Source organism: Solea senegalensis, linkage group LG5, assembly GCF_019176455.1.
Source record: "Solea senegalensis isolate Sse05_10M linkage group LG5, IFAPA_SoseM_1, whole genome shotgun sequence".
NCBI classification, from domain to species: domain Eukaryota; kingdom Metazoa; phylum Chordata; class Actinopteri; order Pleuronectiformes; family Soleidae; genus Solea; species Solea senegalensis.
This window is the reverse complement of record NC_058025.1, coordinates 2,019,140-2,045,496: the sequence shown is the minus strand read 5'-3', so window position 1 is coordinate 2,045,496 and position 26,357 is coordinate 2,019,140. Positions and strand designations below refer to the sequence as shown.

The window sequence follows — 26,357 nt, the reverse complement described above, 5'->3', positions numbered from 1 at the left end:
CAAAAGACTCGCCTAATAAAATCTACACCTGTATGCTATCTTAAGTATACGTCTGCTGTTGCTTTCTGAACGTGTATTGTTGCTCACTCCCACACCAAAGCCCATAGAGAAAACCAGCGCACTGGCGTTACTGATCCACTGCTGCCTCCATCAGTCAGTTTGGATATGTTATTTTATGATTTTGGTGTTTGAAATCCTATGTTTGGATTTATCAAAGTGACACAAACGTACTAAATGAGGCAGCAGTAGACCAACAACTCCAGTGACCCCACAAGCTAAAATTGATGATTTTCCCTATGGAGTGCTTTACGAAATGTACATAAACTTGGGTTTCCAGTCCGAAAAGTTGAGATAAATAATAACTTAATATAATAGAAGGGTGATGGCCTCCAGTTCCAACCAGCCAGCAACATTCAATAAAAGATTTTCTTTCAAACACATACGAACATGTGTAAAAAATAATTTGAAATCTGGGGGGGAGTTTACGATTTTTGATCCTTCTGCTTTTTATTTCACTTCGTTTTCCTTTTTATTTCTTTTTAATACACATTACAGTATGAGCCACATATTTACTTATTTTTTGTTTTTTTTTAATCTGACTCATAAAAAATAAACCCATCAACCTGAACTTGGCACGGAGAAGTGCTACAGGGCAAGCATTTATTATTTTTATTCAGTTATTTATAAATTTGATCTCGAATAATTGCTTTGTCTGGACTGAGGAATGACAAAAATGTGTTATTTTTTTATTGTGTAAAAGCAGCCAAAGGCTGAGGATAAAACAATGATATTGTTTGGAAATGGTTTAATAATAAATCCACGATAACCGCTTTGTTTTTATTAGGCAATGGACATATTAAAAAATGAAAGCAAAGTAATCGTGTTCCGCCTCCCGTGGTTTTCCCATCACTGTTCCCCAGGAATGTCACGGACATTTTGACGGAGACAATCAGAATAATCCCTCAGGAAGCGATTCATATTATGAGGATATACTGTATTTTTACGGTTATTCCCACAACAATAAATTACAGTTTCTAGCTGTTTACGTCAACATGAGTGGCCCTTTGTTACTTTTCTGACATGAAAAGCAAACTGGGGTTAAGGATATGGACGCACACCAAGTTACGTCGTAAAAAACGGTTTTACATCAGGACCACAGTGGGACCCTCTGCCGGCTTCTCTCTGCCCACCACATGCATATAAAACATGATCACAGCTCTCTGTGGCCTCGTACTCTACTGTATATATTTGACATTTCTCTCAAAAACAAACTCCACTCGCACAAACATCTGGTTGTCGGACATTCAAACGCCAACGGGGCTGTTTCACGAAAACTAGATTGCGGATTAAGATGGAATTTCCACCAGTTATCCTGGATTACGTCGGCCCAGACTCAACAGTGACACATACATTGCACAGAGATCCAGAGCAGGATTAAGTAATCCTGGTGTCTTACATGTTCATATTAAAAGCTTATTGCTATTGTTGTCTGGGTGTAAAAGTATGCAGCACATGTATTTATTTTTTTTATTCCGCTTTTGTGAGACAGTCCTCGCCGTGGCTTAACTGGAAGTCTCCACTTTTGCAGTTTTTATTGGGCAATATGTCCTCAGAACAAACACACAAACCAGACGGACAGAAACGTCTCTAAAGGTTTGAATGTAACTTTTCCACTTTTTTCATCATGTACCAAACACCTGAAAACGTTGTAACTTTGATATTTGACATACTGTATCCTTCGTTACACCTCGACTTTCTTGTTGTTTCTGGAGCCCAAGAATCTCATACTATATAGATATAATATTCAACATAGTACAATAAAACACATACATATATATTGCAAGGATTCTGTATTACTTTGTAAAGACCCCTTAGATTATGTATGTTGTGATCTGTTATCTGCTATACAAATAAAAATGTAAATGAAATAATATAGTGAAACATGAAATTACATGAGATGTAAGCAGAACTGTTATAGTAATAGATAAAATATGTCATAATATAGTAAGGCATAAAAAAAAGTATAGTAAAGTGTAAAAAAAAATTGCAAAGTATAATAAGAAAAAATGCATTATATAGTGAAGAAGAAAATGTGTCGTAGTGTAGTGAATTATTATATTTAACACTATAGTAAGACACATGTGGTAAGTAACCATTTTATAATATGGAAAGAAAAATATGTCAAACTATAGTTAGACAAAAACACAAAAAATATATAGAAATAAAAATCGTCTTAGTATGATGAAAAGCACAAAATGTTATAGTATAAGAAGAAAACGGGCCACTGTAGTGGTATTAGTAGTATTAGCATAAAAGTATCGTATTGTCAAGAAGAAAATATGTCACAATATAGTAAGACAATAAAAATTTCAAAGTAGACAAAAAGCAACGGTATATATAGGAAGCAAAACATTTTATAGTACAGAAAAGAATGTGTCAAAGTATAGTAAGATTAAAAAAAATATTTCATAGTATAGTAAAGAATAAAAATTCAAAAATAAACAGTGTGTTTATTGTAACACGCTCTGATTTCTGTCTTAAATAAACTTCATTATGCACAAATGTTCCAGATCTAACAGATTATTACTTCACATGTATGAAGTTAATGAAACTACAGAACTGTGATGTCATTCTGAGCAGCAGCACTGACACATTATCTTCCTCCTCTTCCTCTTCGTCCTGATCCTTCTAGAACGTACAGTCTAAGACAAACGTGTGGGCGTGGCTTCGCTGTCATTTGAAGATTACCTAAAGGTGAAGGAGCAGTTTTGACCGCGTCACTCCTCGATGACTGTAATTCGTTGGCCTCGTTGATTTATGGGATGTTTCTCTGGCCTGTAAATATCCGCCCTCTGTGACTGTGGCCTTTGAAATGAGATCAGTGTGTGTTTGAACGTCTCGTGTTGTTTATGTGAAGCAGCTGCGTTTGTTTTTTCAGTTTTTTATTTCACAAAGAAAAGTGCATTCTGGGATATGTTCCAGCAGAGTTTACAGGTTAAAAATGAAATAATGTAAGTTGTGGTTTTGGCCACAAGAGGTCAGTGTTGCACCATTTTAGACTTCTGTTAAACTCTCTTTATAAGCATAAACAGCTCCTAAATTAGTTCGTTTTTTGTACGTGGTTTGTATACTCTTTATGCAAACTGTAAACATTTAATAGACAAGTAAAGTAAATGGAGTACAATAGAATAAGCCTAGAGTAGTGCATTTAAAAATAAATAAATAAAAACAAAACAAATTACAGGTCTAAAACTAAAGTCTGTTTCACCACGGCAACGCTACTTCAATTTATAATTATAATCATCAGTATTTTTTTCTTTCTTTAGTTATATTACCAGAAAAACATTTTAAAAGCTCTGTTTAAAACCTCTGGGTCGGTCGAGACCCGTGTTTTCTTTTATATAACTCTTATTTTTAAAGAATTCAGGAAGAGTTTTTCAATGTATTGAGGAATAAACATGGACACTTATTAAATGCACATCCCCAGTTATATTTTGACTCCTGACATCCTCAGATTCTTAAAATAAGTGAATTTATATCATTTAATTGCTGTTTTAAACAGAGAATTAAATTGTTACATCAACAGAAGAGGAAATCTAACAGGAACCATTTGTCAAAGTTATGGCTCCAACTAACAATTTTTTCAATGCATTAGGCCACTGGGGCTCGTTGTCACTTTGAAACATGTTGTTTTGTTGTTACATGTTGGAGAACATAGTAACCTGTGACTTTTTGGACGACATGCTAAACTATGACTTTTTGGTGACTTTTCGAACGACATACTAACCTATGACTTTTTTGACTGATTTTGGACGACATGCTAACCTATGACTTTTTTGACCGATTTTGGTTTTTTGTCAAATTTTGGACGACATACTAAACTATGACTTTTGTCAAATTTTCATACTAAAGTCATACTAAAGTATGACTTTTTGGTGACTTTTGGACATCATACATACCAACGACATTCCAAAGTATGACTTTTTGGACGACATTTTATATACTTCTATTAAATATAGAAAGAGCACGTTTACTTCATTTGCTCATCTGGAACAAACACTTGAACAAACAAGTAAAAATGACGACCAGTGAACAAAGGAAATGCTTTGTAACTCTGACCTTTATTAGAACTGAACACATTGTTTCTCGAGCTCAATTCACTGTAAACTGTTCTTATACATCATCATGTACATAATCATGTAGCCGCACCCTCAGAAAACAGAGGGCCACAGTTTGATAGCACCATTGTAAAAACTTTAAAATACAATTACACAGGATTCAAAAACACTAACATGTACAAACATACAAGTGTAAAAACCTCAACTTTAAACGCAAGACGTTAATAATGTGTTTAGAATACACAAAGGTGGTGCCTGTGACAGAATGGAATTCAGCTCTTTTGTTTCCTTGTAAAGACAATGAATGAATGAATGAATGAATATGATGCAGTGAGAGGATGTAACACAGTCCCTTTGTTAAGACTCATGGAGAGAAAACACAGTGCCTCTGCAAAGAAAGATGACATTGAAGTGTCATATAAGACTATTTTAACATTTTTAACAACTTGTTCTATTTCTATCTATTAAATTTAGAATTCCGACTCTTTTTTTTTGCTGAATTTTTTTCTCAGAATTCTGGGGTAAAATTTCGAATTCTAACTTTTCTTTCTTCGAAATTCAGTTTCTCAGAATTCCTGAAATCTGGCTTTCCTCTCTGAATTTTGACTTTTCCCCTTATAATTATACATTTAATCTTACAATTCTGTTTCACTTTTTGCTCAGAATTCGGAGATCAAATTGAGACTTTTTCCCAAAGATTTTGACTTTTTTTTTTCTTCTGATCTTAAATTTAGAATTCTAACTTTCATCTGAGAATTTAGACTTTCTTCTTTTTTTTTTCTTAAGTTTTCACAAAAATGTTTCCTCTATCCTCTTGACAGTACAAATTATTGGGTCAAAATTGAATAAAAGTCCTAAAACCTTATATATTCACTTAGAATTAATTGAAATCAGAAGGAAATATCACATTTTAAAAGCTGTATATACAGTTTTACAAATACAAGAATTCCTAGGATTACAACATTATACAATAACAATAATAAGAAGAAAGTAAAATTAAATGGACTTAAACTGAGATTTTGGCACAAATTTGCCCTTATTCTCATTTTAGTACAGACTTTCAAGGATATGCAGTTATTTTTCAGGGAAATGACAGATTAAATCTGATAAAACTTGCGAGAAGGATTATGTGAAAGAGTAAATTAATACCTTTATAATCTGTGGTTAAAGGTTTCAAGTCTGTTTAAAGTCTGGTTTGGTGAGGTCACAACTGTTCCGGATGTTTTAGACGCACAATGTCGCTGCTCATTTTTGCAAAAGAAGAAAACGTGTGTAATATTTACATTTACAACATTTTGAAGAACAAAAAACACACAGAGGTTTTGTATTTGTAAAGCAAATTGAGTTTGACTCATGTGAAATCATCACAGCGTGATGTTTCAACACAACATGATGAGCAAAGATTAAACTTCTGGCAGCTGGAAAATTGTCTTTTTAAATACAGTAGGTGAAAAGATTTCAAAATTAGCTTGCAAAAAAAAAATATTGCTACATGTCACAGCAAGAGTTTCTGAACAACAGGACAAATGGCAGAGGACACAAAATAAAACATTTTCTCATGATTCTGACGTTTTTTCGTCACAATCCCAAGATTATGTTTATAATTCTGACTTTTTAGTCACAAATTTCTGACTTTTATTCTCAGAATGCCTTTAATCCCACCGGATAATTCTGATTAAATTTTAAATTCTGACTTATTTTTCTCTGAATCCTGTTTTAATCTCATATCTCTGACTTTTTTCCTCAGAACTCCAAGATTATATTTATAATTCTGACTTTTTAGTTAAATCTCAGAATTCAGACTTTTTTCCTCTCAAGATTCTGACTTTTTTCTCCTCAATATTCCGACTCTTTTTTTTTATTTCCTCTGAATCCTGAATTTAATCTCATTATAATGCATTTCTTTTCTCCGATTACATTTAGATTTCTGACTTAAATCTCATGATTCTGGACTTTTTCCCCTCACAATTCTGATATTACAGTTAGAATTCTGAGTTTCTCTTTTTAAATACAGTACATGTAAAGATTTTAGACACAAGCTTAGCTTAGATTGGCTTGCAAAAACAAAAATATTGTATAGGAAATATCATAGGAAGATGAAGGAGTTATGGACAAAGAACAATTAGACAAAAGGCAGAGGACACAAAATGATCAGAAGTTTATGAACTGTAATTATTGACAAAAACACTTTAGTTTATTCTGTGTATACGCTGGAATTCTCAGAACTCAAAACTCACCTGTGAGGATGAGAAATCGTGTGTAGAAGAAGATTAATACTGCATTTATCTCCACATGAAAATCATTCGTGCTGTTGTTTATCAATGATTTCCCGACACAGATGTCCCAAACATGGAGCTCCGAACGAACAAAACAAAAACGCTGTCGTGGGACAAGAAGCTGCACTTCAGTAGCTGCCACTTCCCGTCACTCGTTCAGATTACAAACAAAGAGATTCCAAACACAGAGAAGTGAGAGGGTGAAGAAGTGTTTGTCCTGTTTGGACAGGCGGAGAAATCAAATATTCTACTAAAAAAGAAGCTGCTGCTGCTGCTGCCGCACAAATGAAGGGAAAAGAGAATTAAACCAGGACCATGTTCTTCTTGCAAGAAGATGAGATCCTCCACCAGTGGAGCTGTGAAGAGTTTAACTCTGTATTTTAGTGAACTCCTCTTCCTCTGCTTTATTTTGTCTTTACCTGTGGGTCACCTGGTTGTTGAGGAGTCCTGGAAACGTCAGTTCTGTTTCTGGACTTATTGAGCCACCTGGAGCGGAGCAGACGCACAGTCACACACTTTCACCTCTGACACACGTCAAAGTTAAACGTTGAAAAATGTTGATCCGTGTTTGCCAAAACTCAAAATGATGACGTTTTAATGATTTCTTTGTTAGGTGGAGCAAAGAAAGCGGAACATATTCACATTTATGAAGCTTAAAGAGTAAATAATTAAGGTCTTTTAAACTAAATTAAGTGACTCGTCCTATGAATTGGCAAATTTAATTTGAATGAACTTATGCTGAGTCATGGCTCGGCGAGCTCTTACCGTTGTGGCAGCCGTACGTCCACACGCGCTGGCCGTTGTAACGGAATCTGCATTTCACGATGTTGTTGGTGTAATCCGACTCCGGCACCTCGTAGTTTGGATTAATTACGATCTGTGAGAAAGAGTAAGAAGCTGATCGGTCAGGTTCAGCTGTTTATGAAATGTAAGTAAGTACGGTGGCCTGGAAGTGCAAAGTATTATTACAAAACTTTCAAATAGGGGCGGAGCCACTAACTGTCATTAATCCTTAAACATTCCATTACGTTAAAACATACAGAGGCTATAAGAATGTGCAACATAGATTGTCTTGTATCCTTATTTTCCAGCACAACCTATAGACAATCTGATGAAAAGATATATTTTCTTCATTTTCATCAACTTTATAAACACACCTGAGCTAAAAGCACTAAAAATGTTTTTAAAAAATCTGTTTGAATTTGTGAAATTTGGAAAAATGTCACAGTTCAAAGGTCACTTAAACTGTGACATTTCACAATAAAAGAAAACGGTGACGTAATTACTGCTACTCCCGTTTTCTTTAAAAAAAATATGGGATTTAAAATGACTCATAACTTTGACTCAACAACACCAAAGAAGAAGAAAACCAAGTCCATATAAGGAGATGTGTATTATTCCCGTGCCATGTGAGCACAAAGCGGTTAAGGGTAAGAAAAGTGGGTCAAAGGTCACCTGAAAGATATAATCTCCAGGTACGAGGTCACTGATGTCGACCCACTGACAGTCGATGTCGTGTCTGTACGTGTCCCAGCAGCCCACGGTGATGCCCTGCTCTCCAAAGTTCTCACATTCATACCTCTTCTCAATCCCTGCAACATTCACATTAAATCCAGATGTTGTATTCCATGCTTGTTAGTGGTGGATTAAATATGATTATTTTCCACATTAACAATGATATAATGCTGTAGGAGGTTGGTGGACTCTGTTTGAGAGTTTTATTAAATAATTAAAACACGTTTATCTGATTTGTCAGCTTCTTAAGTGTAAATATTTCCTGCTTTCTTTGCTCCATATAACAAAGAAAGGCTGAAAAGTTAATCTTTTTTGTTTGTGGACTAAATAAGACATTTAAGAATCATCATTATTTCAAGATTTGGGATAAAAAACTGACATTTATGGACCAAACGATTACTCGAATGGAGAAAATACTCAACAGATTAGTCGATAAAGAAAATAATAAGTTAGTTGCAGTCTACAGAAACTCTTCAGGGATCATTTTTCAAGGTTATATTGCAAAAATAATTGGAATGAGACTCATTGTGTGTGTTTTTGTGTGTAAATACGTCTTGTAAATTGTCTTAAAAATGTCAAAAGTCAAAGAATCTCGATGAACGACTTTGTTATATTTGTAAATTGGGTCCCACAATGCATTGTCAAAATAAATATATTGATAAATGAGGCATTAAAAGCACATTATTGCAGTTCATTTGTGTCTCTCTGACCTTCGTCACACTCAGAGTCCTCCAGACAGAAACTGGCTTTGTGTCCCTCAGCGACTTTGGTTCCGTTGAGACTGTACAGGTCGTAGTGAGTGAACACCTCCATGCTGTGATAATGTCTGCAAACACAAAACACACACGTGTGTTTGTGGTTGTTTAACAAACAAAACACTCACACACAAATACGTCTAATCTCTGCTTAAGAACGAGATGAGATTATTGTAGTTTATCAAAAAGAAAATAATGTAAAATATGTGATAAATAAGATATTTGAATCTTTATATAAGATTTCACACTTGTTTCTCTCCGATGCCAAAGTGGAAGGTAAATTGTGCTTGTAACCAAGTTTAAAAAGTCACTAAATGAAGAAATACACATTTATATTTATATAGTGATTTTAGCCAGGATTGGACTGATACTGGCTATAATATTGGCTCATCCCGACCAAAACAGCGCCACCTTGGCCGGAAACCGTTTAACCATTTATCGGACATCAGCCGCATTAGCCATAAAACCCCCCATATTAATTAATCTGTTCTTGGTTCTTTTTCAGTAATCCATGACTGAATAAATCATCAGCTTGAGTGTTATTTTTTAAAGTTTTCTAATTTTTCAGCTTCTTAAAAGTGAATATTTTCTGATTTCTTTTCTCCATACGACAAAGAAAAATCATTCAAACTGAATCATTCAAGACATTTTTGAGGTTTGAAAAACACTTTTCATCAACATTTCCTGAAGTTTTCTGATATTTTAGGCACCACACAAATCCTTGATTAAAGGAGAAAACAATGGACAAATGAATTCATCTCATGCTCTATCACGTTATCCTCCCAAATCTGCATGTTTCTGGACTTTAGAACCCGGAGAACACGCAAACTCTTCTTGCTGCTTGACAGATTCATTGATAACTCTGAAAACAAAACATGCCCTTATCCAAAACCACGTGTCTTCAAATGTTGAACTATTCCTTTAAAAGCAAAGAAATTTGGTGGAGCTCTACCTGTGACAGTCGTGCCACACCCACGACTCTCTGCTGGCTTTGGGCTTGAAGTCCGACTGTCCGTTGTTGTGGATCTGCGAGGAGAAGCGCAGCAGGCGGCGGTACGAGTTGGCCGGCACCTGACCGGACGTGGACGCCAGGCAGTTCTCCTCGTACGCACACTGCAGCATGAACATGGGCCTGTCCTCCATGTAGGTGGTCTCCTCCACCACCTGAGGGTTCAGCACCAGGTCTGGAGCCGCTGTGGATTTAGACAAAGACGGGATTCAATTTACTGGCCAAAAAAAAGAATATTTTCTTCATTTCATTGCTCTAGACAACAAAGAAATCATTAAAAACTAAATAATTCATCATTTCCAGGTTTGACAAACACTGATCAACATTCTTTTTATGTTTCCTGACATTTTATGGACCAAACGATTACTCGGTTGATCATGAAAATAATTGTTAGTTGTAGCTCTAGCGTGTACACTCACAACACTTTAATAAAGAGAAGTGTTCAGTGGGATAACTCAGTTACTCTGAACCTGTTTTTGACTCTCTGTCACACATTTATCTCTGGAATCCTGCACAGAAATCAAAGTTTTTTTATTTAAGAAGAGCGGAACCAACCAAGAACCAACTCTCTACATCACGAATGTGGTCATAACTATCATTTTGTGGAGTTGTTTGGATCTACTGGGCCTTCAGGAACCAAAGCATGCCATAAACATAGGACCAGGGCTGTAAATAATGACTCTTTTCATAAACGATTAATCCATTGATTATTATCTTGATTAATCGATTAGTTGTTTGGTCTTGAAAATGCTCTTTGAGATGTGTATGAAATCTTATAATAAATAGAAACTTTTGTCCTTGGTAATATTGTGGACATTGTATGCACATTTTATGCATATTGAGTTGCACCAGGTTCAAATATGACAAAAAACAATTGACCAAACATTTTAGTTGGTAGAGTAAAAAGGTTATTGTTAGTACTTCTTTCTTTTTATTGTCCTTTTATGCACTTCATCAAACATGCTGTTCACTGACTGTGGGAAAATGTCCGAGTTCATCATAGAATTAAAAAGCCCTGATGAAGAGTAGATGTAGATCTTACTCTCCGAGCACGAGACTCCGGCGGCGAAGCGTCCTCCTCCTTTGGCGCAGCTGAGGTGAGCTCCGTGGTGCAGACAGTGGGACAGGGACATCTCGGTGCCAGAGCAGCGGACGCCGCTCATCACCACCGCGTCTGCACCCACCTGTCCAGGCCAGTACCACGTCTCCTGATGGGAGGAAAAAAACACACAAACCGGTCAAATATCAACGTCAACACTGTAGATTTGTATCGGTCTTTTCTCAAATGTGTATGAAAACATGCAAATAACAATTAGATTACATTCAATCAGATTTTCTTTGTATACTGTATGTTTTAAATAACAAAGAATGATATTAAGTTTTACAGACATGGCTGTAATTCTGTGATTTGGGTCATAACACAATAGTGAGTCTCCATATAGAAAGATTGGTTTTCAATGATATGTTGTCGCTGATGAAAATCTATTATAGGTCTCCAGAGTGATCACTAAATCATGTATAAAATAAAATAAAATAAAATGCACAATATATCAGGGGCTTCTCCATAAAGACCACTAGATGGCGCCCCTTGTCTATCTACAGCATTGTGGAGTAAACAACAACAGTGATGATATTCTCATAGATCATACATAGATTATAACTTAGAAATTGTTTACATATATATACTGTATGTAGCAAAGCTATTGTCGTTTATCTTGTTTTCATATTAATAGCATTTAATAGTCTTTATTTCCTCACCTTATTTCTACTTTCTACAAAAACTGAAGCTTTAAATCCAGTCTGTATGATAAACATGGGGATGTCATGCGATAAAGCTGAGCATTTAGGGTTCACAGTATTGCCTTTGACATAGAAACTAGAGGAGCTGGGGATCAAACCCCTGACCTGCACTACTTTCTGAGCCACAGTCGCCCCCAGAGGATTGTAATCTGAGGCAAAAATCTCACTGTCTGCTAATAAAAACATGTTAGTAACTGATGACTGGACCACCGTCGTTTAAGAGGAGACGATAAGGGGTGGAGTGGCTCAGTGGTTAAGACCCTGCCTTGTGTACCAAAGACATCATGGTCGCAAGTTCGATTCCACCCCTGGCTAATTGTACTTGATTCCATTGTAAGTCGCTTTGGATAAAAGCGTCTGCTAAATGACATGTAATGTAATGTAATGTAAGGACAAACTAATGGAGATCAAATCAGGAGGAGACACTGAAGCTAAAAGTTCAGGATGTGGCAGGTTTTTATTTTTACACCATGTCTAACGTTCACCGCTCTATCGTACATAGGGTATTTAGGAACTTGGAGGAGTTTGGAGGTTTGTCTTGGCATCAACGGTGGACGTTCCAGTGCAACTGGCACTTAGTTGTCTCCTTCTCTGCACGTCCACATTCCCAACGTGAATGGAAACAAGTCTGATTTCATGGATTTCCTTCAATTATATATTAATTTTTCTAACCCAAAACAAAACGCCTGGATGACCAGTGTGTGTGGTCTGCCCTGAAAGATTGTATTATGCTATAATCAACCAAAATAGTGCTTTATAATAGTCCGTTTTTAGACTTATTTTAAAATGAGCAAACTATTAGGTCAGAAATCTTTTTGCCGTTGAAAAACAGTGTCTATTTTAAGTATTTTTAAGCACATTCAAACCTTGAAAACACTAAAGTCCCAGCACTCTCGCTGATATCACACATCTGTGAAACGAAACCTTAAAACATTTAAGAAAAGTAAAGTAAATAAAAAAAACCTCATACCTGGAAAGCGTTGCTGGCGAAGCCCAGGCCCAGCTGTCTGCACACCACCATGGCCTCCATGGTTCCCCAGCCCTCACCGCACACCGTCCCCCACACCAGAGAACCGTTCTTCTCCATCAGCACCTCCACGCGACCCTCGTAGGGGTTACGACCTCCACTGAGACGCAGCTGAGAAATACAACAGTACATGAGGACTAAATCCAGTGGAGAACGTTTTAGAGAACGTTTAACAGGCCCAAAATAAGGAAAACATTTGTATGTGGAAAAATAAAGGGATGGATTTCAAGAATCTGTATTAGTAACTGCCTGGACGAAAACATAGTACTATCAATATTAATGTTGCATTCATTTTAACTTAGCTCTAGAACATATGATATGGAGTCAGAAGACAGTAGCGAAGTTTAGCGAAGCATTTTCCACTTCCCAACCGTCTGCTAATAACAACGCAGCTGCTGAAAATGGCCAACAAGTGCTAGAAAGTTCCATTTTGGGGTAAACAGGTTAACACTAACAACTACACAAAACACAACAGTCTATAAACGTACATACACTGTTTTAGCAAAGCTAACGTTAAAACTCATAGACCTCCACTACACCTTTGTGTATACCAAATATAGGATGGAGAAATAGAAATAGTATCAATAACTAAATCCTAAGGATATCCATCCCTGTTGGTTGATCAGAATACGTAAAGTTTTGATTCAAGCTGAGACCGACCCGCTCCTGGAAGCCCATCGCAGGAATGTTACATCTGACGGCAGAGTCCTCCTCGTGGCTGCAGCCCAGAAACTCTTTGTTGAAGGAGCACTCTGTGATGGACTTCTCAAATCCTGTGCACTCCACCTCATTCATGTGCACCGGGCCCATTCCTGAAAATCACAACAACAAAAAAAGCTTCCTAGCTACATCATTGCTGTAGTAATTCATCAAATCAGTTTATTTATCTATTTTTTGTAAAAAAACATTATCAGAAGGCACTTTTTAAGTCACTACACTGTGAAGTGATGTTTCTCTAAGACGTCTGAGGCCAAATATGATAACTTTATTTATAAAAACCTACAGATCATAAAGAATTCTGTCTTTTAGGAAGCCTGGTTTGTTTCATCCAGTCACATGTATAAATACAGCGGTGTATCATCTGCATAGCAATCAATATTTGTGTCGTAATGAAGCACTAAAGGAAGCATGTATACAGTGATGAGTATAGGGCCAAGCACTGAGCCTTGTGGAACTCCATAATTCATTTTTGTTAACATGAACAAAGTGGAATTTCTATCAGATCAAATTGCAGTTACTTAAAATAATGCTCCGTGGACATTGTCATTCTTACAATTGGGATTTCTAAACAACAAAAAGTACTTTTGTCACTATTTCCCTGCACCAATAAATATCTGTTCTATCTGAATCTGTGACAGGAGAATGATCTACTGTCTGTCGGGCTAGTTTTTTTAATTTTCCATCTGGGTTTTTGTTTTTCTCTGCGAGGTTACAGGGAGCCACTGATGACAAATCACGATGGAAAATGATGTTGGCGGGAACATTCCCTCCTTTTTAGAATTCCTCATGTCTAATATCAGTGGAATGAGCAGACATGAACAACACGTCCCTCTTGATGAAAGATAAAAACGTTCCTGTTCGCAGCTGTATACAAGTCATTGTGGCATTTACTGCACTTTTTGTATGTAGTACATCCTGCTGACAGGTGAGCGTGTGTGTAATTCAGAAATGGATCAGTGGCACACCTGCAGCCTTGCTAGTGCATTCTGGGTAATAACTTGTCAGAGAGGAGACCATAAAAGAGACTGTTCCAAGTGAAGGTATCCATTAGAAAATTACTACTCAATAAAAAGGGGCACATCTTTTTCTACAGGCCTCATTCCAAACTCTCAGAGGAAACAACACTTTTCAAAATAAGACAGCTGAGATTTAAAACCTAGTCTGGCAAACAACTGAAATTCTGCAGCTTCACTCTTAGTTTTGTATTATAATTTGTTAAAACAACACTGTAAAAATGGATCAGGAACAAGGAGACATTTAATGAACCGAAGAGTCAATGGGTTTCAATGATTTACAGTTTTCAATTAAACCAGGTTGTTGTTACAAATTTGCCAAATTCCCTTTTGATCATAAATATGAAAAATGTGTTTTTTGTTTTCAAAAGAGAACTTTTTTGTGTTGTTTTCAAACAACTGTGCAGCACATTTTCTATCACTCGTCCTTCATACCCATTCACACGCCGCTGTGAGGAGGACACAGCGACATGTAGACTAGCGAAGCCGGGAATCGAACCCCGAGTTGAAAGGCGACTCGCTCTACCACTGAGCGACCGTCGCCCCCTTAGTTTAGCTTATTTTAGCTTAGCGTACATGAGCTTACTTTAGCTCATCTTATCATAACTTAGCATAGTTTAGTTTACTTAAGCATATGTGATTCCAGGAGAGGATATACAGTGATATAAATATAAAGTAATTGACAGAGAATAAAACAGTACATCACTTATAAGGCATCAAACATGTGACATGTTCTATCACTAATCTTTCATACCCTTAAAAGATTTTAGAAGTAGTATTATTGGGACATGAAAAAATGTCAACATTTAAGATAAAATCATTTTAAGGGACAAATTACAGACCAAAACTTAACTAAATTTAAACAGAAAATCTCTTTCCAAACTACCCATACAGCATTTGAAGAGAATATTGGGTTAGAGGTTTGTTTTCAGTACAAACACGGTTCTCCACAGGTTCTGTCTACACTCCCGCTGAGCTGAGCTTAGCTCGACTCGTCTGACTGTTCCCTCTCATAGTGAACAGATCCAGTAACTTCAGGACTGAATGTACAGAAGCTTTGTCACATTTCCACTCAGACAGGGGAAGTCAAACCAGCAGGGTAACAGATCCCCACCATCATCAACTGACTTGCACTGTGTCACTAATCCCGTTCTACTCACCGTGAGTTCATTGCAGCGCTAAGTGGCGACACAAGTTAGAAAACGGCCTCCAGGGTAGAACTGCTGCCTGCAATGTTTGGGATATGTGGTTTTGCTACAACCTTCCATCAGCATGTAGACAGTAGAGACTGTCATTTACAAGTTAATGGCATAATATGAGGTATTTATGTTGATCACTCAGGTCTTTCTATACATGGCTACCCAGAACCAGTGAAGAGTGACAAAGTTTGAATTCAAAGTTTTATTTTTCTGGGTTAAAACATATTTTATTGTGGAGTGATTCCACGTACATGTGTGTGTGAGTTTTGTCCGTTTATTCTACATAGATTTTAGTGTTATTTCAGGTACTTACTGTATGTTGAACTGTTGAATCATGAGTTTAAACCTTCTTGTATTGTTTTACTCAATGAAAAATAGTGTTCCTCCCACCAAGGTTATGTTTTATCTGTCAATTCGGCTTCCTGTCAACATTATTTAACGGATCAACCTTAATTCTTTGTGATGGGTGGTAAGATAGGTAAGAATCCATCCTCTGATGACGTCACAAAAGGAATCCCTGTCTCAAAACAGTCAAAACTCATCAGATTACAGAGTCTGTAATTTGGAAAGTCATTGAACAAGTTGAGATGTGTATATCTTGGCCACATCTTAACAGATCAGGATGAGATGGTAAACTCAAGGTGACAAAGCGTTCAAGCCTTTGGTGGAGGTCTGTGTTTTCTGAGTTATCTTGGTAAAGTATGTTTTATTTCACTAATTATTATTATTTGCCATGTCTACAAGATGTGATGACTGTTTTAAAACTTAAGTACAAATCTACCTCCACGCACAAATGAAGGGACATGACCTGACTTGAACTCTGGGGAAATCCCTGCCCTGACTGTGCAGCAAGCGCAGGCGGGGAAAACACCTTATTCCTTGCATAAATAAAAGTGAAAAAAAAAATTAAATCAACACACCTTGTCCCAGACGGCCTCCAGACAGAGCCTCCTTGGCCGTGCCGAAGCCCAGCTCTCGACACACCACGGTGGCTGAGAGCAGGTTCCATTTATCATCACATATGGTGCCCCACTCTCCGTTTTTTAACACCTCCACTCGGCCCTCGCCTACGATGGCCCCACCGCGGAGTCGCACCAGTGCCTGCTGTAGAGAGGGCAAAAAAAATACAACTGTTCAAATCCTAAAAAAAACCCATATATTTAGGTTAAGCTTTTGTAATAAGAGAGTCGGAGAGAGCTGGAAATGTGGGACATCAGAGATGAGGAAGCTGAGGCAGCAGACTGGGTGGCTTCATGTTTATACAACATGCTGTTAATGCTGCTCTCGTATTAACTGTTTGGACAAACTGGAAATGTTGAATTTTTACAGGTAAACACATTAAAAGCACAGTTTAATCTGACTTACTGCTATTTGTATGCACAAGGTAACAGCCAGACGTCTTAATGTGTGTGTGGCCTTTCTCCCACCGGGAAAAAACCAAAAATCTCCTACACACACATACTGTATATTTCAGATATTCGATATTTTAGAATAGATTACGACTCAAAATTACACAAACTACATGATGCATGAAGGGCTATAATCGTTTACTGTGATTTTCGTCATTAAGCGATTATTTATTTGGGCTATAAAATGTCAGAAAATGTTTTTTTTTTGTCTACAACACAGTATTCTGTTTTCAGTTAATCATTTAATATACAAAGTGCTTTACACAACAACAAAATATAGTAGGAACAAAAGATTTAATAAAGAAGAAAATATACATTAACTGCAAAAAGAAGACGTTGCAGCTCTGCCAGGTACTAAAAGCCATTGAAAGTAAAATAAAAACATTTAGAGTAGACTTTTTTAAAGTGTTAAAACAGTACTGATATGTAAATCGGGGGTAGCTTGTTCCACAAAGTTTGGGAGACCTATCATCCTACAGTTTACACCTCGACCCCGGGACGTAAAAGTTAACCTGATGACCCTGACGGTTAAGATCTCTGTCAAATATGGAAAATGCAAAAAAAACAACAGAAAATCACCATTGCACGGCGGTGCAGTGGCTAGCGTTGTTGCCTAACAGCAAAAGAAGGTCACTATATCAGATCCCGGTTTCTGTGTGGAGTTTGCATGTTATGGTCTGAAGTGCTTTTCTAATCTTGATGAATAATCAAAGCTGCTTCACACTGCACTTTCTGCCATTCACCCATTCATTCATACTTTTCTACAACACATCATTCATTCACACACACTGCCGGGCACTGGAGCAACGTGTTTTGTCCAAGGAGCTGGGAATCCAACCCCCAACCCCCAACCTTCGAGTTCCAGGGGTTAGGGTGTAGTGTGCAGTGCCAGATCCTCAGGACATCCTGAAGTATGTACGTTGAAACCTTCAGTGTACATGAGTAATCACACAATCAGCTGGTTCTGGAGTACAGATTCTTGGAGTCACTCAGTCTGTGTGTGATGTGCGGTCAGGCACGGAGCTCAGCTGTGGAACGTGACAGAGAGCAGGCAGCCTCTGACTTCAGACCAGAACTTGGACGGAGTCGCTCGCTCACACAGAAATTTATGGCAGTCTGTGCTATCACCAAACATTTTTTGGGTGGATTGTTCACAGACGGATGTTTCATGTCTTTCAATCTGCTGAGTGAAAATCATTTCATCTCTGAAATCTCCCACAGGCCTTTGTCTGGTTCCTGTGGCTTCCCCTCAGTGACTGGAACATTTTATTTAAAGCTTAACATTGATGTTGGAGGATACGGCGCGGCTTCAAATTGGCGTTTAAGTGCATCCCAAAGGTCACAAGGGCGGCGGTCGGGTTCTTCCTATGGTTTTGTCATAGAGAAACTGGGATTATTCTTCCTCAAACTGTCGTCACAACGCTAGAATCACACCATTCTTTACAGGATTCTTCCCTTTGCAGCGTTTTCGTGGTCCGCGTTCAAGGGTTGAGTTTTTTTAGCGATCACATGATCCAAACTGGAACTGGGGGTTTAATGCAAGGCCACAAGGAACCAACGTAAGAGGCAAAAAATGACTATGGCAGGAACATTGGGAGTCCAGAATCTGGAAATTCAGAGGTAGAATGTCTGGATGATCCAGGAAAATTTGTGTTAGCATCTGGCTCAAGCATGAGGGAGGCAGGACACTAACACACTCGCTCACTGTGAATTATCCAGAGCTTTTCCTGCTGTGTTTCCCAAATATAGCGCACAGATATCATCTATCTGACAAGGCAGATGGTAGGAGAACGACATTTGCATATTCTCAATCCCATTTACAACATAAGCAAAATGCTGCAGCGATGAATCCTTCATAGTTGTCCATTGAATCAATCGGCAATTGTTTTTGATGAATTTACCTAAGTTTTTTCATTAAAACAATAGAAAAATGAAGTGAAGCCGTCAATACCGTTTAGAGGATTGAAGATCAGCAATCAATTTTCCACACTTTATGGAGCCAGCTAATCAATTAATTGATAAAAATAATACTCATTAGCAGCAGCTGTGGCTGCAACTTTACAGACATAAATCCAAGTGCAGCCACATTTCTTTTTTAAGGTGCCACGTAAAACAAATCCAGAAACAGAATTTATTTTCCACAGTGGATTCCCAGATCTGTTCAAAAGTGAAGCAATCGGCTTCTTTGATTTGGTGCTTTTGAAATTCCTGCTGAAAACTATCGCCTGCACGCTGCTGAAGGATGTTTCAGTGAATACGTGAGGAATTATGTGCAGTTTTAGGTGCGTGAAACTCGACCGGATCACTCTGGTGACATTTTTGGCGTAGTTTGTGGAGATGCAGGACCTGTGACTCACAGTGTGACAGTGCGTTCAGAACAGCGGCACTGCATGGCTGGATGTCAGCAACAGTAAAACAGTCGCACACCCTCCCTCCCGCATCAGAGCCAGTGAACTGGAGTGAACCAGTTCAGTCATTTCCTGAATCCGCTCTGTTTACCATTTCACTCTGCTGACAGCCGTCATCAACACAGACTCCTACACAGTGAAGGAGTGAGTCAATGTTTGTGCCGTCACCGCTTATTACCGTATGACATTATTAGTGAATATTATCAAATCTGAACTCGGAGTTTCAATAAGTGCTGGAAAAGTCAGTCCCTTAAGTTTTCCCTTTGCTACCGACTGGGAAACTGTGAATCTGGATCTGAACTTCAGTGTCGTAATTCAGTGCCAGATATGAAGTGATGATTCTCCAAATACTGCAGGGTTCTCACACCTTGGGTGACATCAAATTCAAGGATTTTTCAAGGACAAATTCCCTCAAATTCAAGGGTCAAATGTGCCGACACAGCTTAAGGTGGGAGGGCCACTTTTAAGAGCGTCTTCACCCATGACATCCTGGTGCACAACATCTACCCACCATCCTTTTAATGCAAACAGCCAGTGAAGAGAGGCGTTACCTAACATATTGCATGATATATATGTCTTGAGATGTGACCACGATCTACATCTCTCAAGATAAACTTTTAATTTTTTTCAAACCCTGAATCTGTATCCTTGTCTGCATCATAACCAGAAGTCATGTAGAAGACTTTACCTCTTGTCGGAAAGCCTTCTTGAATCCCGTCATGGTCGCCGGAGCGAAGGCTCTGCCGGGCACACAGCTCACCACCACGGGCAGCCCGTCAGTGCAGGTGCCGTTGGTCTTGAGTATCGCAGACTGGCCCAGTTTACAGCTGGACAGATGTGCTTCGCTGCCAGTGCAGTTGACGGAGAAATCCCAGTATGTGGGCTTTCTCCTGCGAGCAAACATCCTGCACAGGTGGAGGAGGAGGAAGAGAGAGACGAGAAGTCGTTAAGTCATTAGTTTCAAGTCGAGTTCAACTCATCCATTTGAACACACAGTATCAGGAGAGTGCTCATCACATATACAGATTATTGTGTAATTAAAGTCTATGTTATCAAAGAGCTGTAAATTTCCCTGTATTCCATGTGAACTTGAACACACCACGGGATAATGACACTCTTTGCGATGCTAATATCCTCTTCCTCCCCATTTATTACTGAGCCCATACTCTGTATTTAACGAGCCTCGTTTACAGAACAGCGCGTCCCATTCTGGTGTCTCATGTCTGAGGTGTTTGTAGAAAAAAAAAAAAAAAGATTATGAAGCTGGCGACGTGGACGCTGATCTGATGTTCACAGTGAGAAAGAGTCAGATATCTGTCTCCTCTGCAGTCTCAACAGGAGTCAGGACGGATCAGAAAGTATTGACCACGGAGCCACGATTGAATCAACCGGCGGTTCTAACGCTGTGGAAGTTGAATTCTTACAAATACATAGTGTGAAAAATACAAACAATAGCAGTTTACACTTACATACTCCTCCTGTCATAACATAAAGCTAACTCTTGGAATAAAATTAGTCTAATGCTTCTTCACTGACGCACTACTGTATCTCATCAGCAGCTCATAGTCTCGATTGCTAGTTTGTAATCAAACACAGCATGAATGTCAATTTTCTTTTTGACCACAGTGGCAGTGGCTAACGCTGTTGTCTCACTGCAAAAAGGTCACCAGTTCGAATCCCGGTTCAACAGAGGCCCTTTCTTTGTGGCGTTTGTATGTGCGTTGGGTTCTCTCTAGGTATTCCTCTGGGATTAGGTTAATTTGATATTCTAAATTGACTATAGGTGTGACTGTGACACTATAAATCAGCTGGGATTAGCTCCAGACCCCTCGTGACCCTCATGTGGACGATAAAGCGGTAGAAAATAGATAATGTATGTTATGATTTGGCGCTATACAAATAAAATTGAATTGAATTGAATTGAATTGAATTGAATTGAATTGAATTGAATTGAATTGAATTGAATTGAATTGAATTGACTTGAATTGAATTGTTACATATAAGATCTAAGGAGTCTTGACTGGGTAAACTTGACCAGACCAATCCAACCTTTTGCTGTTTGGACAAATTTATCACAGTAGACAGAGTGACTGAGACCCAACTGCACATGTTCACGAGGCTGAAGCGTGTGCAGCCTGACACGTAGACGGAAAGTGCTCCGCTGTGATTACCTCAAGCGGAGGAAAAACTTCCACCTCAGACAGACACTAAATTCAGGCCTTAAGTGGAGCGCTGGAAGTTTTACGGTGCGCTGCGATTAACCTGTGGCTATTTGGCTGCTCTCGCCTCCCTCGTGCAAGAAGATTTACATCACCTACACACACACACACACACATTACTGCAGCGGTGAGGAATGCACTGATACCATACGTCTTTCTCTAGTACAGCAAATACTGTTTGTGATTGTTAGACCTTTAGTTAAGTTTCACAACTGAAGTTTTTTACAGATTAATCACCACAGCTATGTTTACATGGACAGAAATAATCCAAAATAAAGAAAAGTGCTTCATGTAAACACACCAAAGTGAATATTCTGGTCCAGGGAAAAGACGAGGAGAGGAGAAATAAACGGGAGACGAGCAGCGACAGCGGCGTTTGTTTGCAGGGCAGGTGGACGAGAAGCTGCTTCTTCTTCTACTACTACAACTTCTGAGCAATCAGACAAACTCTGCTCAAGGCAACATGGTTTACTCCAATTAAATGCACATCACAATCTGGTTATTATTTGTATATACATGTAAACAGGGATGTAGTGTTGGACTGCTAACCCTTGATTATGAATAAAATCTCTTAGTTACAATAGTTGCAAATGTAAAACCGACCGTCTCAAGCTCTCATTTTCATTTTTATTCCAGTGACTCAATTCTGTCGTGTTCTCGCTAAGCACTGTGGAACGTTCTCTCAAGGTTGTATGAAGGTTGTGACAAAAGTGGTTAGGGGAATGTTCTGGGAACCTCTAGAGAACGTTCTCTAAAGGTTACATGGCGGTTCTGACGGTTCCGGGAACCAAACTAACGTTAGGGAAATGTTAGGAAAACTTTCCATATCAACCACAGGAGAACCTGGGGGAACCTTCAGGGAATGTTCCCGCAAACCAAAAGGTAACGCTCCCAGAACCTTCTGGGAACCAAAAATTCACTTAACTCGTGCATGGAGTTCGTGCTCTTTGATACTTCTTTGTGAATACATGAAAGGTTCCTCTGGACTTTCTGTCTGACACTTCAACGCAGTTTTACTACAATTTTCAATTTAATGTAATCCATTAACCTAAAAATGATGATATTACTTCCACATACACATGGATTTTGTGCTTAAGAAGTAAATATAAATCGACATTTTGAAGCTCTTATAAGTGAGCCATGAGTCCAACCAGGGAACTGTGAACTCCAATATTTTCAAGCACTTCACTGGAGGAATGTGTTTCACTGAAAATCCAGGCTAATGCACTTTTGTGTTTGCATGACAGGACACAACATAAACAGGCCGGGACTCTAAAAACTTCCCAGAGCAACACTTGGTGGACATAGATGGATAGATTTCTCTCTCTGAGTGACCACTAGTGAACGAAACTCTCCGGCGTGACGTAGCCAGGACCACACACACACACAGGTGTACTGTACTTGCGGTGAAAGACTCACTTGTAGACTCTGGCGTTGTATTTCCTCTCCGCGGGGAATCCAAACATGCCACAGATGACTCTGCTGTTAGACTGCGTCCACTCGGCGTTACAGATCTGCTTCCATTGTCCGCCGTCTTTGATCTCCACGTAGCCCTCCGTCACAGGGATGCGCTTGCGGTACGAGGACAGGATGGGTCGTATGCGCACGTCCTCCACCTGGATGTCAAGGCTCTGTGGATGACAGACGGAGAAATGAGCACATACATAGTGTGTAAGTCAAGAAATATAAAGAATGATGTAAAACTTGAAGCCTTAAACTGATTTCAACACTTACAAACATTTAAAGTAGAAACTAAGGTATGTTTTACTGTTTCTGGACACAATGTTTCTCTGCCTAGCACTTCCTGTCTTACATAACACGTGATCCTGACAGTAAGTACAGCTGCTTGTAAATCTTCTCCACGTCGTGAATCACCTTGTTAATCCTGAAAACTGTGACCTGCTGCCCTGTAAGTGGGTTATTTTTTTAACTTTAACAGCCAACGTTATCAAAGCGCCTCCATCGTCATTTGTGCAACACGTGTTCATGGATTCATGGAAAGCAGATGATGACGGAAAGAGAAATGTACAAACAAACACGTGCAGCAGCGGATAATCACGACGTCTACCTCACCAATGACCAAAGTCCTGAGCAGCACGGGCCTCGGACACCTTTTTGGGGTGGATCGCATGGTGCTGGATTCTTTCTGTCACACATGGATCCTAGTAAGAATTATTAGATAGATCTTTTGCTTATGGGGATGTTTTTGCCTGCTGAGTCATGACATTAATGTCGGAAACCTATGTAGCTGCCCCTCTCTACAGCTGCTCACCTCCTGTAAGGCTATGATGGAGGCACGTGTTGTCAAGGTGTGGCGTCGCGTGGCTACAGACTTCTTCAAAACAAAACTTTGTCTTTACAATCGGAAACCACGTCCATAAATGTGAAAGGATTTGCCTACAGCGAGGGGGAAGTGTCCAATCACAAGATCATTTGGCACATTTAGCAAATAACAAGAGGAAGTGGTAAAATGCCGTTTCATTCCTTTTAAGTCAGTTCCTGTTTCTGCCTCTTACAGCCTTTGGTGCACACGACCTAAGAGTTTCTCTATATACTGTAAGTATGTGTAATGTGTTCAAATCATGTTTATGGACGAGTTTAAAGTGAGATTACAAAAACCTTTCTTTTTTTTTGCTCCTGTACTTGTAGGACACACACATTTTTGTACTTTGTGACAGTGAAGGCTGAGGGGATCGCAGCTGTGTCTTTGCTCAGAGGGTGGCACGGTACGATGCTTTGGCTGGTACACGCTCCTCTCATATACAGCCAAGACAGCAAATAATGAGAAAGCAGGGATTCCTAAATTGGCATTTGCCTGCAGGGAATAGCAGATGCTGCCAGAGTGAAGACCTCATGTCCTCAAGTCTGTCTAACCTCTGCTATTTTCTCCCAAAGATCACCACATTAATCATACCGGTCGGTCTGGGCTGCGCACACACACACACACACACACAGTAAAACTGGATACAGGCTGAAATCATGGAACATGATAATGAGTGGAAAACCCGGGGATGGTGACCTTGTCTGGGTTTACTGGATATACAGTACAGAGCATGACTCGGTGGCACAGACGTGCAAAAAAGGCAAGCTGGAGCCAAACCTCAGGAGTCCATGAGCAAGTAAATACAGAACTAACATTCAACCAAACAGGACAACAAGGCAAAGATTTAGTGTCCGCAACAAGTCTTTGCTAAAACATCCAAGATTTAATGTCAGATATACAGAGAAAACACAAAATGCACCAACACCATCACCCCAGATTTGTTAATGCCTATCCTAGGGACAATTCCTGCTGATATTGAGTGACTTGTTGGGGATACGCCCAGATTTGTCCCCACTGTTAACGTTGGAGGCACTTTACAATTCAATTTAGAATAAAAGAGTAAACTGAACATGAGTTTTGATCGGTACTCAAAACCACTCTGGAATAATGTCAAATTTGACTCTATTGGTGGTTAAAATACAACTAAAAGAGTAAAATTTTGTTTTCCTAACTAGCAATGGTGTTAACTAGACTATATGACAGGTCACTTCCTGGTTCTCAATAATCCATCTTGACTATTTCCAGTAAGATGCAGAGATGTTCTGCAGTCGGTTTCTGCAGAAGGTACCGAGAGAATTTAGCTACGAATTATAGAGGAGGTTCCCTCACAATGCTGGTGGTCCAGTATCTTCATCCAGAATGTGGTGTCAAGTTTTTGATTTTATGCCATCTTGAATCCTTCAGCGTTAACACAATGTAAACAATTGTGATCTATATCAAAGGTTTTTATTGTGAATGCTACCTTAAGAAGTTCAAGTTTCCGCTTAGTAACAACTGACTGGAAGTTTACCGGCTGGTGGAAAGGAGGCACTTGGTGTGGTTTGAGCACATGGTAAGGATGTCTCCAGGAGAAGACCTAGGGGCAGACCAAGGACTAGGTGGAGATATTATATCTCCTTTGAAAGCCTGGGAGCACCTGAGGATCCCACAGTTAGACTTGGATGATGTGGCCAGGGAAAGGGAATTCTGGGAGACCCTGCAAGAGCGACTAACCCCAGCAACTTGATCTTGGATAAGCGGTGGATGGATGCATTAAATGCTTTTTGTTTGCTTGTCCCTAACTTTTTTAGCATCCCAGGGCAGGGTATATATACGTTGATGGATTTCGACAGCAGAGAAAATTGCATTGTTTTGGTTCCAAATGTTGCCTAATGGGATTGCATGATGTCAGCTACCGGAGTTCTGTAAGAGGTCAAAGCCAGTATTTTCCCAAGGCTGGAAGTCTAGAAGAAGTAATCAAGTCTAGTTCTCTCTCTCAGATCAGATTCACACGATGCTGATCATGACTGTTAATAAATATGTTGCCTACCTCCATCTTTAACCTAACCCTAATCTGCACGTTTTTGGACTGTGGTAGGAAGTTTAGCGTACCCAAGGAAAACTCTCATTAGTGCCAACCACTGCATCGCTGAGCCGCCCTGAAAATAAACAAGAACACCTCATTTTTGAATGTGCTTCAAGGTCAGTGAATGAGAGACCCAACTTGTTCCATGGTTGGCTCATGTGCCATGTGCCAACCTTTCCTCGTCCTTGTGACTTCCATGTTTCGCTCACGTTTCTGTTTGCAGGAAAAAAAAAAGAAATTTCTGACTGAAGTGCCCTGTTTTGGCACAGTGTGAAAGGGGAGGACTGAAGGTTCCCTGCAGGAGTCTCAGCTTTTCTAACAGCACAGATGGAAAAACTATTAGTGGGATGAGTCTAGCAGAGGTGATGGGGCCTCAATCTGCTGTAACTCAGCTCTGATTCGCAGAGGTTACACCGAGGCCTCGCTGTGTGTTTTTCTTCCCTCAATAGCTGCTTCATTGTTTCAAACCACAGTTTTTCTGCACTTGGAACGCAACGGTTC

The 26,357-nt window shown here is 39.1% G+C and overlaps 1 protein-coding gene across 1 annotated transcript in view; it reads right to left on the bottom strand.

The window, feature by feature from the left end:
- Positions 1-6,597: 6,597 nt before the first annotated feature.
- The window catches only part of loxl2b (lysyl oxidase-like 2b), a 34,905-nt gene continuing 15,145 nt past the window's right edge, over positions 6,598-26,357 (bottom strand). Inside the window, exons 6-16 of the mRNA XM_044025325.1 lie at positions 22,888-23,099; positions 19,938-20,154; positions 16,353-16,536; positions 13,161-13,312; positions 12,444-12,611; positions 10,716-10,881; positions 9,617-9,857; positions 8,620-8,735; positions 7,850-7,986; positions 7,160-7,271; positions 6,598-6,880 (exon numbers count right to left, since the gene is read on the bottom strand). Of these exons, the coding sequence (XP_043881260.1) occupies positions 6,810-6,880; positions 7,160-7,271; positions 7,850-7,986; positions 8,620-8,735; positions 9,617-9,857; positions 10,716-10,881; positions 12,444-12,611; positions 13,161-13,312; positions 16,353-16,536; positions 19,938-20,154; positions 22,888-23,099 (1,776 nt within the window). The 3' untranslated portion in view covers positions 6,598-6,809. The remainder of the gene's footprint in view (positions 6,881-7,159; positions 7,272-7,849; positions 7,987-8,619; positions 8,736-9,616; positions 9,858-10,715; positions 10,882-12,443; positions 12,612-13,160; positions 13,313-16,352; positions 16,537-19,937; positions 20,155-22,887; positions 23,100-26,357) is intronic.